Here is a 14,593-nt window from a genome sequence, read left to right as displayed (position 1 = left end):
CTTAGTCACTTAAGTTCTAGCCTTGAGCTCTACCTCACCCGCAGTTTGACACCTGCCTGGTCTTGTAGATTAATTTATTTCTGCTGGACTCAAAAAAACCTCCTTCTGAGATACCTGCCTTCACATCTGCAGAAAGTCCTGGCTGCGGTGGAGCAGATGTGTTGCAGTCCCTGGTGGGGGACTGGGTGGGCAAGGCTGCCTCAGCCCCCACGGGGTCTGCAAGACATCTGGGAGAGAGCTCCCCTACCAAGCAGAATGGCACAAACAACTGATTTTTGGCTTAATGGCAGTTTAAAAAACAGCAAACAATAACAAATGTTTTGAGTGAAGCCAAACATGTGAACCTGGTGAACAGATAAAAAAAGAGAGGGAAGAATCATTTTGTACAGAGTTTTTCAAGTGGTTTTAATTTCTGTGAAAGTAGAGAACGATGTGATTTAAAAAAAACACTGTGGTGGTTAGTTTAAAGCCATATTTAAAGGTTTTAATTTCTTTCCCTCCTGGAACCAACTAGTAAAAGTGAGATAAATTTACAAAATTATTTTAGTAGTTGCTGAATCAGTGCTTTTGCTGGACACATTTTTAATTTGCTATCTCAGCTCTAAAGGGCCATCTGTCTTGCAGCCGTTGAGGGGATGTAGGGCTGGACTGGGAAGTGGATGCATAGTAATATCCAAACTACTCAGATCTCTGCATAATGGATCCCCTGAAAGAACTGAAACTATTGTAATGAGTAGGCTGGTAGTGGAGGCTCGGAGGGGCTCTGCTTCTGCTGCTCCTCCATATGCTGCACGCAGGATTGCTCGACGCCCCACAGGACTCCCCTCTGTATTCGGGCTGATGCTGAAACATGTCAGAGGGAGGTAGAGAGGATTTTCTTCTAAACTGCGTTTTGCACCTGCACTTCTGGAGTAATAAGGCTGCCAAGAGTTTTGCACAGTTCTCTGAGCATCCCTTCAGCTTTCCCAGAGTGATAAATCTATGGCTGGGAACTTTCTGGTAGTAAAATAGCTCTTAAAGCACTTTGAATAATCAAAAAAAACTTCATACTTTGTAGGGCCCTTTTATTTCTCCCTCTCCTTCTTGTCTGATTTCAGTACTTGCCTTTGTGAAACTCTACCATTTATTCCCATGTCACAGTAAATAAAGGTACGAATGTATCCTGCTGGGTCAATTAACCCCGGTTCTGCGCTGTGTCACAGTCTGTACTGGCTGTGATTTCTAGAAAGGAATATTCTTTTGTCATTCTTTGCCCATGTGCAAAGTATGTTAAGACTGTAAGATAACTATAACACTTTTCCACACAAAGCTAACTCTGCTTTTTGTAATTTCTGGAGTGCAGTTATGAACTGTAAATTGACATGAACCAAATACATGACTTGTATTCTAAAGCGGCAGAGAAGACAATGGACTGACAGTTTTTGTGCTTTCATGTCAGTGTGCTCCCTAACGATGGGCAAGCCCCGCCGCAGAGCCGCTGAACTTCAGCTCTCAGGCAGTCCTCCAAAGGCTAGGAGAACTGGGAGGCTGAGGTTTCCCAGGTTTCATGTTATTCTGTGCAGTAATGTGAAGCTCTTCACTGCAATATCAAACTCCAAAATAAACAGAAATAATAAGAATAAAAATGACAGGCATTGTTGACTTGCACGTCCTTGGGCTTTCATGTGAAATATTTAGATAAGCTTGCTTGGTAAAGTCAACCTAAACAGCTGCCTGGTGTAAGAATAAAGCCGTTAATGAAACAAATGTGCTGTGCAGCAGCATATATAAATACTGACTATATTTTTAAGTGAATATCTGATAAGGAAATATGCTATGATACAGATGAAAGGTCCAGACACCGAATGATGAACTGCAACTATTTTCAGACGTGCTACAGGAATAAATCTGTACTAATCTATATACCAGTTCGTATCAGCGATGCATGCTTCTGGGTTTTGCTTACAAAGGAGCAAATAATAAGGAATGTAGGTTACTGCAAATGTGAAGGAATGAAGACAAATGTGGAAGGAAAATTCCACCTCAGAGGTCCCTCTCATTCTGGTGAAGTAGTGTATACATAGAAGTGTTTTAAATCAATGGAAGTGTATTTTCCTTGCACGGGAGAGTTAGTGTTAAATAAACAACTGATATTTCAATCAGTGGAGGCGGGAGGGATCTCCCAGGTTGCTTTTTGAGGAGGCCTATTCTCCGGCCTCTCTCCAGATCCCTGAATGCTGCAAGATACAGAGGGAGAAGTTTGCACCACATCCGCTGGTATTCCCAAAGGTCTGTTCTCTGGAGGTCTAGCGGCATACTCTGCAGGAGCCGTAGGCGCCCAAGGGATGGGTGGGGAACGAGGTGGAGCTGAGCAGGCAGAGGCCAGAGGGAGCGACCAGACCCGCTCCCGGCGCCAACCGCTGACTCCGGCCATTTCCACGTGATACCAGACCTGTGCCCTGCTGAAAAACCCAGCAGTACACATTTGGGCTGGATTAGCCCTTTGTGTCATATTAGCCAGAACAGACAACAAGGAGTCCATCTTGGTGTATGGCCTCATGTCAGCTGCAGAATGACAGATAATACCCAGTCCAGGGTATAATGTCTGTTTATGTTAACCCGCTGTTAACCTTTTTTGAACAAATTTGAACTGGCGGAGCGTGTTTATACCAGAGTAGTGCTTCTTGGTTTATGGCTGCAAAGTTTTGATCTGATACTAGGATTCTCAAAGCTGGATTTATGGTTCTGTCCAACCCCAGCCATAATATGAACTGAAGATCTTGTGTTATTAACAAACATGCTTTGCTCTCTGGGCAAGCTGGAGGTCTCGCTCAGTGTTACAGGATGAGAGAAAAATTATGCCACCCAGAAACTATCACCCAGCTTGGTGGGAGTGTAAAGATTTGTGTTATATGCATTCGAAGAAACATTTTGATAGAGAACATACAGGTTCCGCAGTAAAAGTACCCAGAAGGTGTTGCTCCCCGCGGGTTTGAAAACCCACACCATTATGAGGATTGATGATAGCACAGGTTCCCAGTGACCCTGGTAATAGGCAATCAGTCTCCCTTCAAAACCAGACACACGTGGGTCTCAAGTGTCTTTAGCTGACGGCACCTCTCCGGCAAGGCGCAACTCCTGGAGCTCCCCGGCTCCCGCGCTGCCCTGGGCGGCTGCTGGCCACGACCCGTCAGGGCATCCCCGAGGAGCAAGGGCTTGCCACGCACAGTGGCCCATGGCTCCCGCTCAAAGGCTTCAAAAATGAGATGCAGAAAGTTCTCAAAATATAAAGGTTTTGCATGTTTCTTTTTCAGACGAGTGCAAACGTAACTGCTGTTCTTAAATGCAAACATTAAATCTACTCTGTAAAAACACAATTACTGCTGCCATGGCAGAAATCAGTTGTCCCTTTTGAAGGAATGCCTTGAAAATGCAATCATAAAATCCCTGCACGTTATGGATTTCATTAACATTGTACTCCCCTAGGATTCCCAATTGCACAATAACAGGAGTTCTTTAAATTTTAAATACCACAGACAGGAACGGTTTCACTAAAACCAGATGTGAAACCCTCACACTGGCCTTCTTACTGGTTCTAAGTACTGAAACTGGCTGGTAATTGATACCTATTAACATGTTTGTTGTTCAGATTACAGAAATGGAAACACTATACTATTTTTCCTGTGAAAGGATACATTAATGAGGGACAATGACTTGCGTTGCAATGGCAGTTCCCTGATCCTGATTAAATTAAAGGGCTCTTTTTATTTTTTATCTTAAATTATGCTATTGCACACTAAAGGGCAGTCGAATGTGTGAAACGTAAGTGTAATAAACAAGTAGACTGAGCTTAGGGTTGAGGAGCTAATATCCCATACGACAATAAACTAACTTCATGCTTATTCTTGGCAGCCCATGCCTCATGCATATCTTTATTCCATTCATGTTAGAAAATCCACAGACTTTATTAACGTTTTTTTAAAGAAGAAATTCAATCTGGAGTGACTCTGTTTCTGATTATGGAGTCACTCCAAATCTCAAGTCAGTCAAGCAATTTTAAAAAGTGTGTTTGAGGGTAAAAATAAAATACTGTGCAGACTTACGGTGTGACTGTGCTATGGATATTTTGAATCTATGCTTTGACATTTATTTCAAAACAACTAAGGAAAGGAACGGACAGACAGCTTTCACTTAGCAGAGCCCGGTAAGCAGGCGTCATTCAGATGAACTCAGGAGTTAGTACCTTGTCAGCCACAAAGGAGAAATCTATTTTTTCCACCAAAGAATGGGTTCCACAGCCACAGATGGAATTCATGCAAATCCATTACTAACAACAAGCCAACATTATTTTCCCAATTCTTTTCAGCTAAATGGTCCGAAAGACGTCAACACCTCAAAGGAGACAATCATATCACATGCCCTCTAGACGTCCTCTATAGATACCAATCTCCCCTTGCTGATACTTAACTGAGGTTTTCTGTTTCTTTTGTCTTAGCAAAAACATTAACCTTGAAGGGAGGGGTAAAAGGAAGGGAAAGGAAAACTATAATATTTCCCCTATACAAGAAAAAATGATACACTAAGGAAACTGGTATTTGGAGCTGTATTTTCAAGCTGCTTCGCCCATGTATGATTGTACGTATCTGATATATATGCTCTCCTTGCATATGCATATCAGCAGTTTGAAGGCAGATATCACTACTTAACCAGCTGCAGTGTGTGTGTGCAGGTATGTAAACCTGCAGTCATGAAAAGATTAATGAATATTGATATACACAAAATCTTTGTCTCTCAGACAGGGGCATATAGGCATAATTTCACTTTAAAAGTTCCAAGTTCAGCATTGCTGTATCTTTCAGCCTGCTTTTTGCTGTTGAAAATTTTCTAGAGTTCTTGCACTATGCAACAAAAATCCATTTATGTTGTACTGCACAAAAGCAAATACTTCAAATAAATGACTAGTTTACAATAACATACAGAACAAAACAGAACAAAGTGACCTCAGTCCTTCATATACAAGTGTCTTTCTCCTTTTATAAAATATTATGATTTTTTTCAACGGGTGATTTCAGAGTGTTTTATTAGTTGCGTGTCCTTGGTTTTTTCTAGGCTCTTACGGAGATGAACATCTGTTCCTGGGGATATTTGTACAGAGGAAACATGGGATTTCAATATTTTATCCAGATACAAACTCGCAACATGTGCTTACTGCCAATGGCATCAAGCCTTTGTAGAAGATCGCAGTTCACACGTGCAGGGACCCTGTTATTGAGGTGCCTGATGGTCTGAAGAGCTTAGCACCCGTCTCAAGACTGTCAATTAAGTTTAACAGGAAAGCATTTGGAAGTTTGAATTAGCAATGTTAGTATTGAATTAAACCGTAATAAATAAGAATTAATATTCTCCTGACACAAATGGAACCAAAGATGAGTTAAACTGTTGTACCTTGTGAAAAGCCATAGGATGGCATAGTCAGTCTCCAAACTAGCTCAGTTCCTTCTGCTGCATAGGTTGAGTGGTAGAAAGATTAACAGTTCTGCAACATGTGTTAACCACGTCTATTCAATGCAATGAATCTTCAAACAAGACTTTGTAGGCCCAGTCTTGCAAACAAGACCCAGCTCTGCATGAAGGCTGATACAGCTCGTCATGAAGTCTGCCTTGGGAGTGCTGGTCTCTCAACATGGGCCCTGGGCAGTGGAGGAGATGCCCTAGGGCTAGACTGCTCAGGGAAAGGGTTCATGCTGCCTTTTCCAAACCAGGGGCTAGGTGAAAGAGGTGAGAGCTGTGGTGTGAGCAGTACAGCATACAAATAACCACCAGCTTCTTGGCTGATGTCGTAGCTGGAGGCAGTGTAAAGCTGCTAAAAATTATGCTCAGGGGTTGTTTCAGCACCTGAGAATCCTGGTTTATGGCAGAAGCAAAGGAGGCTGAGAAATTCATAGGCAGGAGGCCTGAGATACCCTGAGCTGTTTTAAGCATAAACCCCCGAGTAGCTTGGATTCTGTTATGTGCTTGTTATTAAAACAGTTAATGGTTAAAAAAAGTCCTTTGAAACTTTTTCTCAGAAAGATCTAGTTCTAAGTGAAAGGATTAATCTATATGTGTATGTACGTATTCATCATTACTTAACAAAATTAATAAGCACACAGAACACATGAATGAGATTTAACTAGTTCTCTTGTTTTGATTATCCAGTCATAAATATGTAAGTGACAGCAGAAAAGAAGGAAATAAAGAAAAAGTGGTGGCCCTCCAACCAGATGAAGCATATGGAATTTGATTCTGATGCATTCCACGCTTTTTCCATGTGCATTCCACAAATTGCAAGTAGCAATGATTAATAACAAGGCTTGCACTCAGATAAGGCTGGGGAGATTTTAACATTTATTCCTAAGTAAGGGAAAAGGATCCGCAGATTTTTTTTTTGCCACTCTGAAGTCTGATTAGGACTATTGTACACGATTACTAATTTGCCAAGAGCTCAGGATGTGTAGGGGCCCCTAAGCAGTACACCTGAGATCCCCATTGTGTGCGAAGGATCAGAAATGGAAGATTTTCCCCTCTTTCTTCCCTTTACTAACTACTACTCAACATGTTTTTAAGCTTTCTTGCAGACAGCAAACCTCACAGGAAACATCAGTGTGAACATTCATGTGGATGGCTAATAAGGCATTGTTTTCATATGTCAGTTAGTAATTTCCTATAGAAAATAAAAGAAGCAGGAGGAATGTTTCAAATATATGAACAAGTTTTCAATATTAGTAATATTGATCTAATATGCTCAAGTCTTTCTCTTAGCTTTTGCCAACATAAATAGAATCTAGATCGCAACTAAGAAGTGTAAGTCAACCTACAGTTGAGACAAATCAGTATTTTTTTCACCTATGATATTAATACTTGCCTGCTAGTATGGATTATTTGTATACAGTAATTCATACAAATAATTCTGACCTGTTCAGGAATCATGTGCAATTAAGCTATGGACCTGATGACGACTACCAAACAAGCCTAAATAGACTAACCGAACTCAAGGATTCTCTTCGTGGGGTCAAACATTTGCAGGTTTTCTCCTGTATTAACAGAGCAGAGCCAAAGCAATCTTGCTAATGAATGTTGTGTTAATGTACATGGAAGAATAGCCACTAGACAGAGAATGCTAAACTCATTTTGTATGTAGCATATTCTAGAAGGGACATAGGTCTTCTGAGGTGAAATCTGAGTGCATAAAAACACCATGCCGTATTAATGCTTAACTGCAATCAGCTAGAGACATAGCACATGCTCAGTTTACTGGGACATTCCACTTTAAGTGCATGTTAAACTAATATTGACTTTTCCACTAAACCAAAATCTCTGTTATTTGTGCCCAGAAGACTGAAAAAACAATAGACGTGGGAAGCAGAAGAATTAATCTTCCTGACCTTTTCTTTTTTTATACCTTTGGGAGTCAGTCTTTTTTTTTGGTGTCTAATAGGGAATGTGAGCTATTCACTTGCAATGATTCTTAGATTATCTAGAAGTACTTTACTGTGTTATTTTTTTTCTTTCTTTTGCACTCTCCACACTCAATAAACTCCTCAGAATATTATTAATAATATCTTTAAAACATTATCTTTTTACCTGTATCCATTCTCTGCTAGAATCTTCCCCTGGGGTCCACCCGTTCTCAGGGTAATTTAGCCGGGACCTTTCTGAAGACCAGATAGCGCTGTACTGCGAGGAGACAGTGATTTGATCAGAGTGAATTTCTCCTGACTCCATACCTAGTGGTTCCATGCACTGGAAATCTGAAGAAAAATAAATTACCATCGTTATTATGGTCAGCTTTTTGATTTAGACTTTGAATAATGAGAACATTTTCCTGCTTTGAATATGAATATATAAATAATTTATTTTTATGTGACTTTGAATTCTTTAGCAACTTCAAGTGAGGCAGTATTGGGCTTATGGTGTCATTCTTAATACTGTCACTTGAGTTGCCATGGCAATTCCTGCAATAATAATGCTATACAAATATTTTTAGCCCAATATTCTAGCCATTTCAATATAGGACAATAGAATTCTCTTTTCTAGGGTAGCACAGGCACTTCTGTGGTTTCGTAGTATAAAACAACGTATGTTCAACTCATAATTATGCACAAAGCCAGGAAAGACAAACCAGATGACCGTATAAAACAATTTTATTTTAAAACTGTTTACTCCAGTACAAAAAGTATATAATGTTAAAAAAATATTATTAAAATTCTAGCCATTTTCTTTTGATCCTGAACACTGGAAAGAAACAGATCAACAAAATTTGAATCCAGGCCAGAAGAGTATTGACCTAGGGGAATTACCGCCTCTTCTATAATGTGCTGCATTTTAAATAAGTTGATCATCTCTATCTGATCTCTTTTTGTTGACACAAAAATTACCAAGATACTATAGAATCAGCTGAAACCTTCAGAGACTAAGGTGCTGAGCTGAAGGTTTCAAAATCTATGAGTTGGAAAAATGAGCTTTTAATAAGCAAAGTTCTCATTTTTCAATGAAAATTAAAATATTCTGGAAAAAAATGTTGAAAAACTTTTATCTGGGATCTAAAAACTTATATTCAGAAATGCTATCAGGGTACTTTATAGGAGTTGTAGTTAGGGTGCCTCATAACTGAGTTATTAAACTTGTTGCCAAACTGCATGTCCCATGGCGTGCCATCCTTTCCCCCATCTCTGTGTGTCTTCAATATATTAGGGGCCTTGGGTGAAGTACTGAAACTGAACTGCTTTAGGATAAGACTCAAGAGCCATAAGCCACTACAAAGAACTCAAGACATGGTAGGTGGGAATCGTATTAAAATATCTAAAAGGTAGTTGTCTAGTTTGATCTAGACATGTGGTCTTTCCCTGCAGTCTACTGAGAGGGACAAGTACCTCCTCGGGCCATCTCACGTGTCTGAGTAAGTAGGCTGAGTTGTTCTCTGGAGGTGACCCTCTCTGTAGTGACAACACAAAGAGCAAGGGTGGTTGAAATTAAGTGGGAGGAATCACTCCTCTGTCTAAGCCTGCATCATAGAAAATGTTTCCTCTTATCATCCAAAAGGGTTTTCACACACACTAACTTCTGTTCTGTTGTTCTGTGTTTAAGATCTGAGGGCATCCCACCATAGCAGATATTAATTCTGGCTCCAGTGTGATGATGCCTCAGGGAGGATGACCGTGGAGGAGGTGGACATGGGGACCTGAGTTGGCTGTGCTAGCTAATGAAGGGGTAGGAGCAGCGCCTACATAAGGAGAAGCCAAACTAGTTGGAGGTACAGTCTGAGAGAGATGGAGGAGGATGCTTCCCATCCACAGAGGCTGGGGTATGTCCCATTCCCTCTTCCTGGCTATGCCTGTATAAGAAAGCTATTAAAAAGGCAAAGGGCAGAGGAGAGGTGGGGAGTAACAGGGATAATTGCAGTTCACTGATTTTTCTTTTGTTCCTTCTTTGACTAAACAAATACATCAAATCTGGGCGAATTTGCTCAAAACTCAGTAAGTCGCAGAAAGGAGAGAGAGTTTGATTTAAAGTGCCTGTTTAATCATTGACCAAAGCAGGGAAATCTGCAAGGACATGGTATAACACAGCCTGCTATTTTCCTGTGTCTCCCTCACTTTGTTTCTTTCTCTGTCCAGAGGGTAAGCATGAAAATGAGGCAATTGGGAAAAAAATACGAGACAGAGAACAAAGCTTAGATAGCTTATGAAATGCTTTAACAAGAGCACATATATTAAATGGGTTCTTTTTATTCAAGAAATCGATCATCAAAGCTTATTCCATGTAATAAAAGAAGGCTTTGGATAGTGCATTCATTGTTCATGTTTCATTGTTTTAAAGCAATTTCCTGCGTTTCCTTGGTCAGCACAGTTTTTCACAATAATTATCCCAACTTCCTGGCAATACTGTGGAATAAAATCGTAGAGGAGAATCCTGCTTCTTGCGCTGCTTTTCAAAGGGCAGCTGCTCTTTAAAAAAAAAAGGCAAAACAGAACCAACCCTTACCCACCATCTTATTTATTTAAGGTTTCTTTAAAGTTTCATGCAACACCTGGTGTGCAAGAAGACATAACAGAGAATATTTTCCAAGAAGCTCTGTAGGATAGATAAATACTGACCTTCGGATACACTGCTCTGTGACACGCTGTAGTTTGCTGAGAATCCCTCTTTTGCTATTGCACTGTCGGTGTAAAATACCATTGAAAGAATCCCTGTTGAAGACCGGACACGTCCTGGGTTGTTCTGCCCACAATAACGCCCTATGTGCGGGCCAACTGCAAAAAGACAGGATATAATGGTAAACTACCAGTTCTACTACAATAGATGCCACTACAATAACCTAGCAGGAAACAGTGAACCTCTATAACAGCTCAAAATCACAATCTCATCAATAACTTAGCAGTGAACAATAAATTGCTTATCCTACTCTAGTAATCTTACTTCTAAAATGTTCCAGATAGCTCTCCATAAACCTCTGAAAATGTAAAGAATCAGGATTTCAAAAAATGTCCTTTAAAGTGTGCAGAGAGGGCAACAATGCACAAAATTACACGTACAAAATACTAAAAGTACTTTCCAAAGTGTGATCGAAGCACCTATTTATGCCAAGGACATCTAAATGCCCTGATTTGCCCACCCAGTCTACAAGATGCTCTGGGACTAGGAGTTCAAACAGCACCTTCCAGGTTTTATGCTCAATACTGCAGATAATCTGTTATTTTTATAGAGAACTTAGATAAACATTTTTGCACTCATATTGAGGCTATGACTGATGACTTTTTATCCTCTCCTATTTAGGTTTTCAGCACACCCTCATGGATCTTTTGCCCATATACTCAATATTAAAGAATACTGTAAAAGAATTCAAGAGTAAAATTTTAATCTTTTCAAAAGAGCAAAGGATGTCTTAGGTATATCTCCATGTCACAGAACACAGGCACATACACACATGTATGAGCTTGCTCAGTGTTAATAATGTATAAACCAGCTCACGATATTTTTCTGGATTTCCTGTGCAACGAGATAATCTTTTTCCTTGATTAAGCTACTCAATTCACAACCAACATACGTGGCCTTCTAGCACTTGAGCATTCCCGACAGATAGGTCCCTAGGCTGTTGAACAGTAGTACATCTGTGCTTACAAACAATAAGAAAAGGCAATGTTACAACCCACCCACGGAGTCAATCACGAAAATAATCATAAGATGTCATTCTAATGCTTACACCACTGGCTTTCCAGGCTTAAATTAACACCTTGTCATTTCTCTAGGAAGTCCATTTCACTTTCAGTTTAAAATATAAAATGTTTATATATCCTAATTATTCACAGTTCAAAGAAAATCCTCAACTAACATAATTTTGTAGTAATTTATTGGTATTTTCCGACAAGTAAAACAGAACTCTTTTAAAACAGCTTGGAATAACTTTATTATGTAAGCTACACATTTCTGTAAAGCCCCAGAGCTGCCAGAAAGAGGGAGCTCAGATGTTATAGCTCTTGCTGCCAGCATGTGCTTTTCTATCCATATTCTGGCCATAGTGAGTCTTCAGTTGCCTTGGCAATACCATGGCATTTAAAATAATTGCCAGTTCAGCCCTTTTCCACCAAGGTTGTCCAGTGCAGTATTGATAGAATGAAACGCCCTATAGAGGATATAACTTGAATTCTTCCTTGTCCTAGAAATAATTAAAGCTTTACCGCTTTATTATTTGGAGTGAGAAAGTTGTTTTAGACTGTTAACATTAGCAGCTTTTTAAAAACACAAAATAATGCCCCCACTCCAATTGCTGCAGTTTTTTTTTTTTTCTTTGCATTTTCTATGTGCAAACAACTCTGATCCTGCTTTTGCCGTGATGGCCTTTCAACATTATAGCTGCTGATGTTGCTCTGAACTGCAAGAAAATAGGGAGGATAAGGCCACCATGTTATGGCACGCTGAGTCTCCCTCCTCCCATTTCCTGTAGGGAAGCCTCTTTGAAATGACAAACAGAAGAGAACTTTGTTTAAAGCAGACAGGCTTTAAGATTCCCCATGACTCACTGGTTTATAATTTTTAAGACATATTTAGTGATTCTGCATTTCAGTCTTCTACAGATTGTCCCTGCTGTTAGAGTACTATTCCCCTTGCTAGCTGTGTAGACACAAGAGTTAAAACTTGCAGAATATGACACAATGAGGTATTGAATATTTTTGCACAACATTTAAACCTTAGCCTACTGAGGTAATACGGTATTGATCTGAGCAGAACTGGATGAAATAGGGATTCTTATTCTTCTTGCATAAATTCCTAACACAAAGTTATCCTTTTTTCCGTTCAAATCTTGGAAACTTTTGAATGGCAATAAATTATCAAATGTTTCAGGTGTCACCACATCAAATAAATGCTGCGTGGGGAGCACCATCTGTGCAATCATTAAGGGGATGATACTGCTGTCTGCTTAGGTAGACTATGCCACTGCTTTTTTTTAACCATCTTCCTGACCCGTCCTTACGAACCGCGATGGGCTTTCATAATAGACATATACAGTTCCAAATGAGAATTTTAGGGTGGCAGATCCTGAGAAATCTTTAGGCCCACAAAGCTCTTTGCAACCTTTACCTGTAGACCATCATGTCATTTTGTCAGCATTCCGTAGGAAGGCCTACTCCAAACACGAGTCACTTGGAAATGTTCTCGCTCAAGGACACTTCTACATTACCTTCAGAACAAAGACATTTTGGTGAGCCAGTCGCTTCATTTGACTGCCCATGTGGTAGCTATTTCTGGGACCTGGGCTCCTCTTCCCAGTGGCATAGTATGATATAGTGGAAAACTAAGTAAACTTCAGGTTAAAAGATAGAGGGGCAACTAAGAAACCTGCTGTGCAAGCTTTTCCCAACTTGCAGAGTCTAATTCTAGAACTTCAGTAAATCCTTGATGATTCTTAATACGTGTGTTTGAAGGTTTACAGAATCTGAGTCTGGAATGTATAGAATACGGCTGGTGGTTTAAGACTAAATAGAAACCCTATCCTTACTAATTCTTCTTTTCTTTTCTTTTCTACTGTTTGCCCTTCTGGACAGAAAATATCGGTATCAGGAAATCTTGAGATTTATTCTTTTCTACTGTTTGCCCTTCTGGACAGAAAGTATCGGTATCAGGAAATCTTGAGACTTACTGAAATACACATTTGCCCACACATTTGAAATCTTATCTATCTTTTTGAACTAATTTTAAACCCCCTCAACGAAACACAAGCAAGGAAAAATGGTGTATCAGACGTCTAAAATATTAAAAGAAATGTTATAATATAGAGCCATTTTACTGAATTTTAAAGCTGGTCTGTAAATTATGCTGGTGTGCTGTGGACAGTATTTTCACAGCAGTATGATTATTAGTGACAAAACATTTACACTCAATTTAGGATGCTAAAGAGAAAATAACTGAGAAATGAATCCCATCCTCACAGCGCAGTAGTCACCTACACTGAGGTTGTGTATACTCTTGTATCTTAAGAGCTTCTCACAAGAATGTAGAAAACAACCACAACAGAGGAGAAACACACCTAGATTAATAGCAACTTTCATTTGCACTGATGTTAACAACTGAAGTAAAGTGTTCTGTTTTGCTCTGTAATTCAGTGGAAGCTCTTGTGGTATTGACCGAAGCAGCAATGCTTAGCCTGTGGTTCTCAAACCATATGTAAACTTCTTTAAATTACTTTTGAGCCCCTATAAGACAGTCTATAGAGCTTCAGAGAGAGCTGCGTGATGAATATGTGCAATTCATCACTTAAGCTAGTCCTGGTTTTGAGTGGGCTATTTTTCTTCAAAGTCATCAATGGCCTGTTCTCAGCGAGGCTGGCTGAGGTATATGTGCCTTGGGCAAAGACGTTTTTGGTGTCTAGTTCATTGATGCATGATCACATATTTTTATTCTGTGATCTACTCACTCCCCTGCTCCAACTCCACCTGTTATCTCCTTCAAACCATGGTTCCTTTTCTGCACAATATTTGCAACATGCACCTCTAGTTCTCAAACACTCTCCAACAGGGTTTGTTTCACTTACTGCTTTGTTTTAAAACAGAGACCAACGGGTGTCCTTGGCATGCAGTTATGCAGAAACAAAATGCTAGGTTTGAGACATTTCTGAATGCCTACCATTCCCCTCCTGAAGCAGCAAAACACTTGCACCACTGTTTAACTTCAGACCCGTAAGTGTCCTTGGTGAATTCCTTTTGAAGTCAATCTAATCTAACTGCCCACATGCTTCAAAGATAAGCACATGTTTTTCAGAATCAAGACACAAGTACTCAACACTTGCCAGATTCAATCCACTGAAAGGGCAACCAGGTAGGCTGAGGACTCCCTGATTGTGACAGAGCATTTCAGGATTAACGTCATCGCGAATGACTGTTACAGTTGCTAGGAAATTCTCTAACAGAAAATTGTTTTCCATGAGAAAAATGGCAGTTACATAGAAACAAAATGTAAACGGAAGCATACTGATTTTGACACATTCTTTTCAACATCATTGTGAAAATTTGTTTAAGAGAACATTTCTTTTCTTTTCTTTTTTTTTTTTTTTGGGGAAGGAAGGAAAAAAATCACAACT

General features: G+C 39.8%; 1 protein-coding gene across 1 annotated transcript in view; it reads right to left on the bottom strand.

Annotated features, from left to right (window-relative positions):
- LOC104624280 (neuropilin-1) overlaps positions 1-14,593 on the bottom strand; it is a gene marked incomplete at its 5' end in the record, with an annotated part of 46,280 nt that overhangs the window by 23,186 nt on the left and 8,501 nt on the right. Inside the window, 2 exons of the mRNA XM_010291612.1 lie at positions 7,603-7,769; positions 10,116-10,271. Of these exons, the coding sequence (XP_010289914.1) occupies positions 7,603-7,769; positions 10,116-10,271 (323 nt within the window). The remainder of the gene's footprint in view (positions 1-7,602; positions 7,770-10,115; positions 10,272-14,593) is intronic.

The sequence above is a fragment of the Phaethon lepturus genome, unplaced genomic scaffold, assembly GCF_000687285.1.
Source record: "Phaethon lepturus isolate BGI_N335 unplaced genomic scaffold, ASM68728v1 scaffold37377, whole genome shotgun sequence".
Classification (NCBI taxonomy): Eukaryota; Metazoa; Chordata; class Aves; order Phaethontiformes; family Phaethontidae; genus Phaethon; species Phaethon lepturus.
The sequence above is the reverse complement of the archived record's forward strand: the minus strand, read 5'-3'. Positions and strand labels throughout refer to the sequence as shown.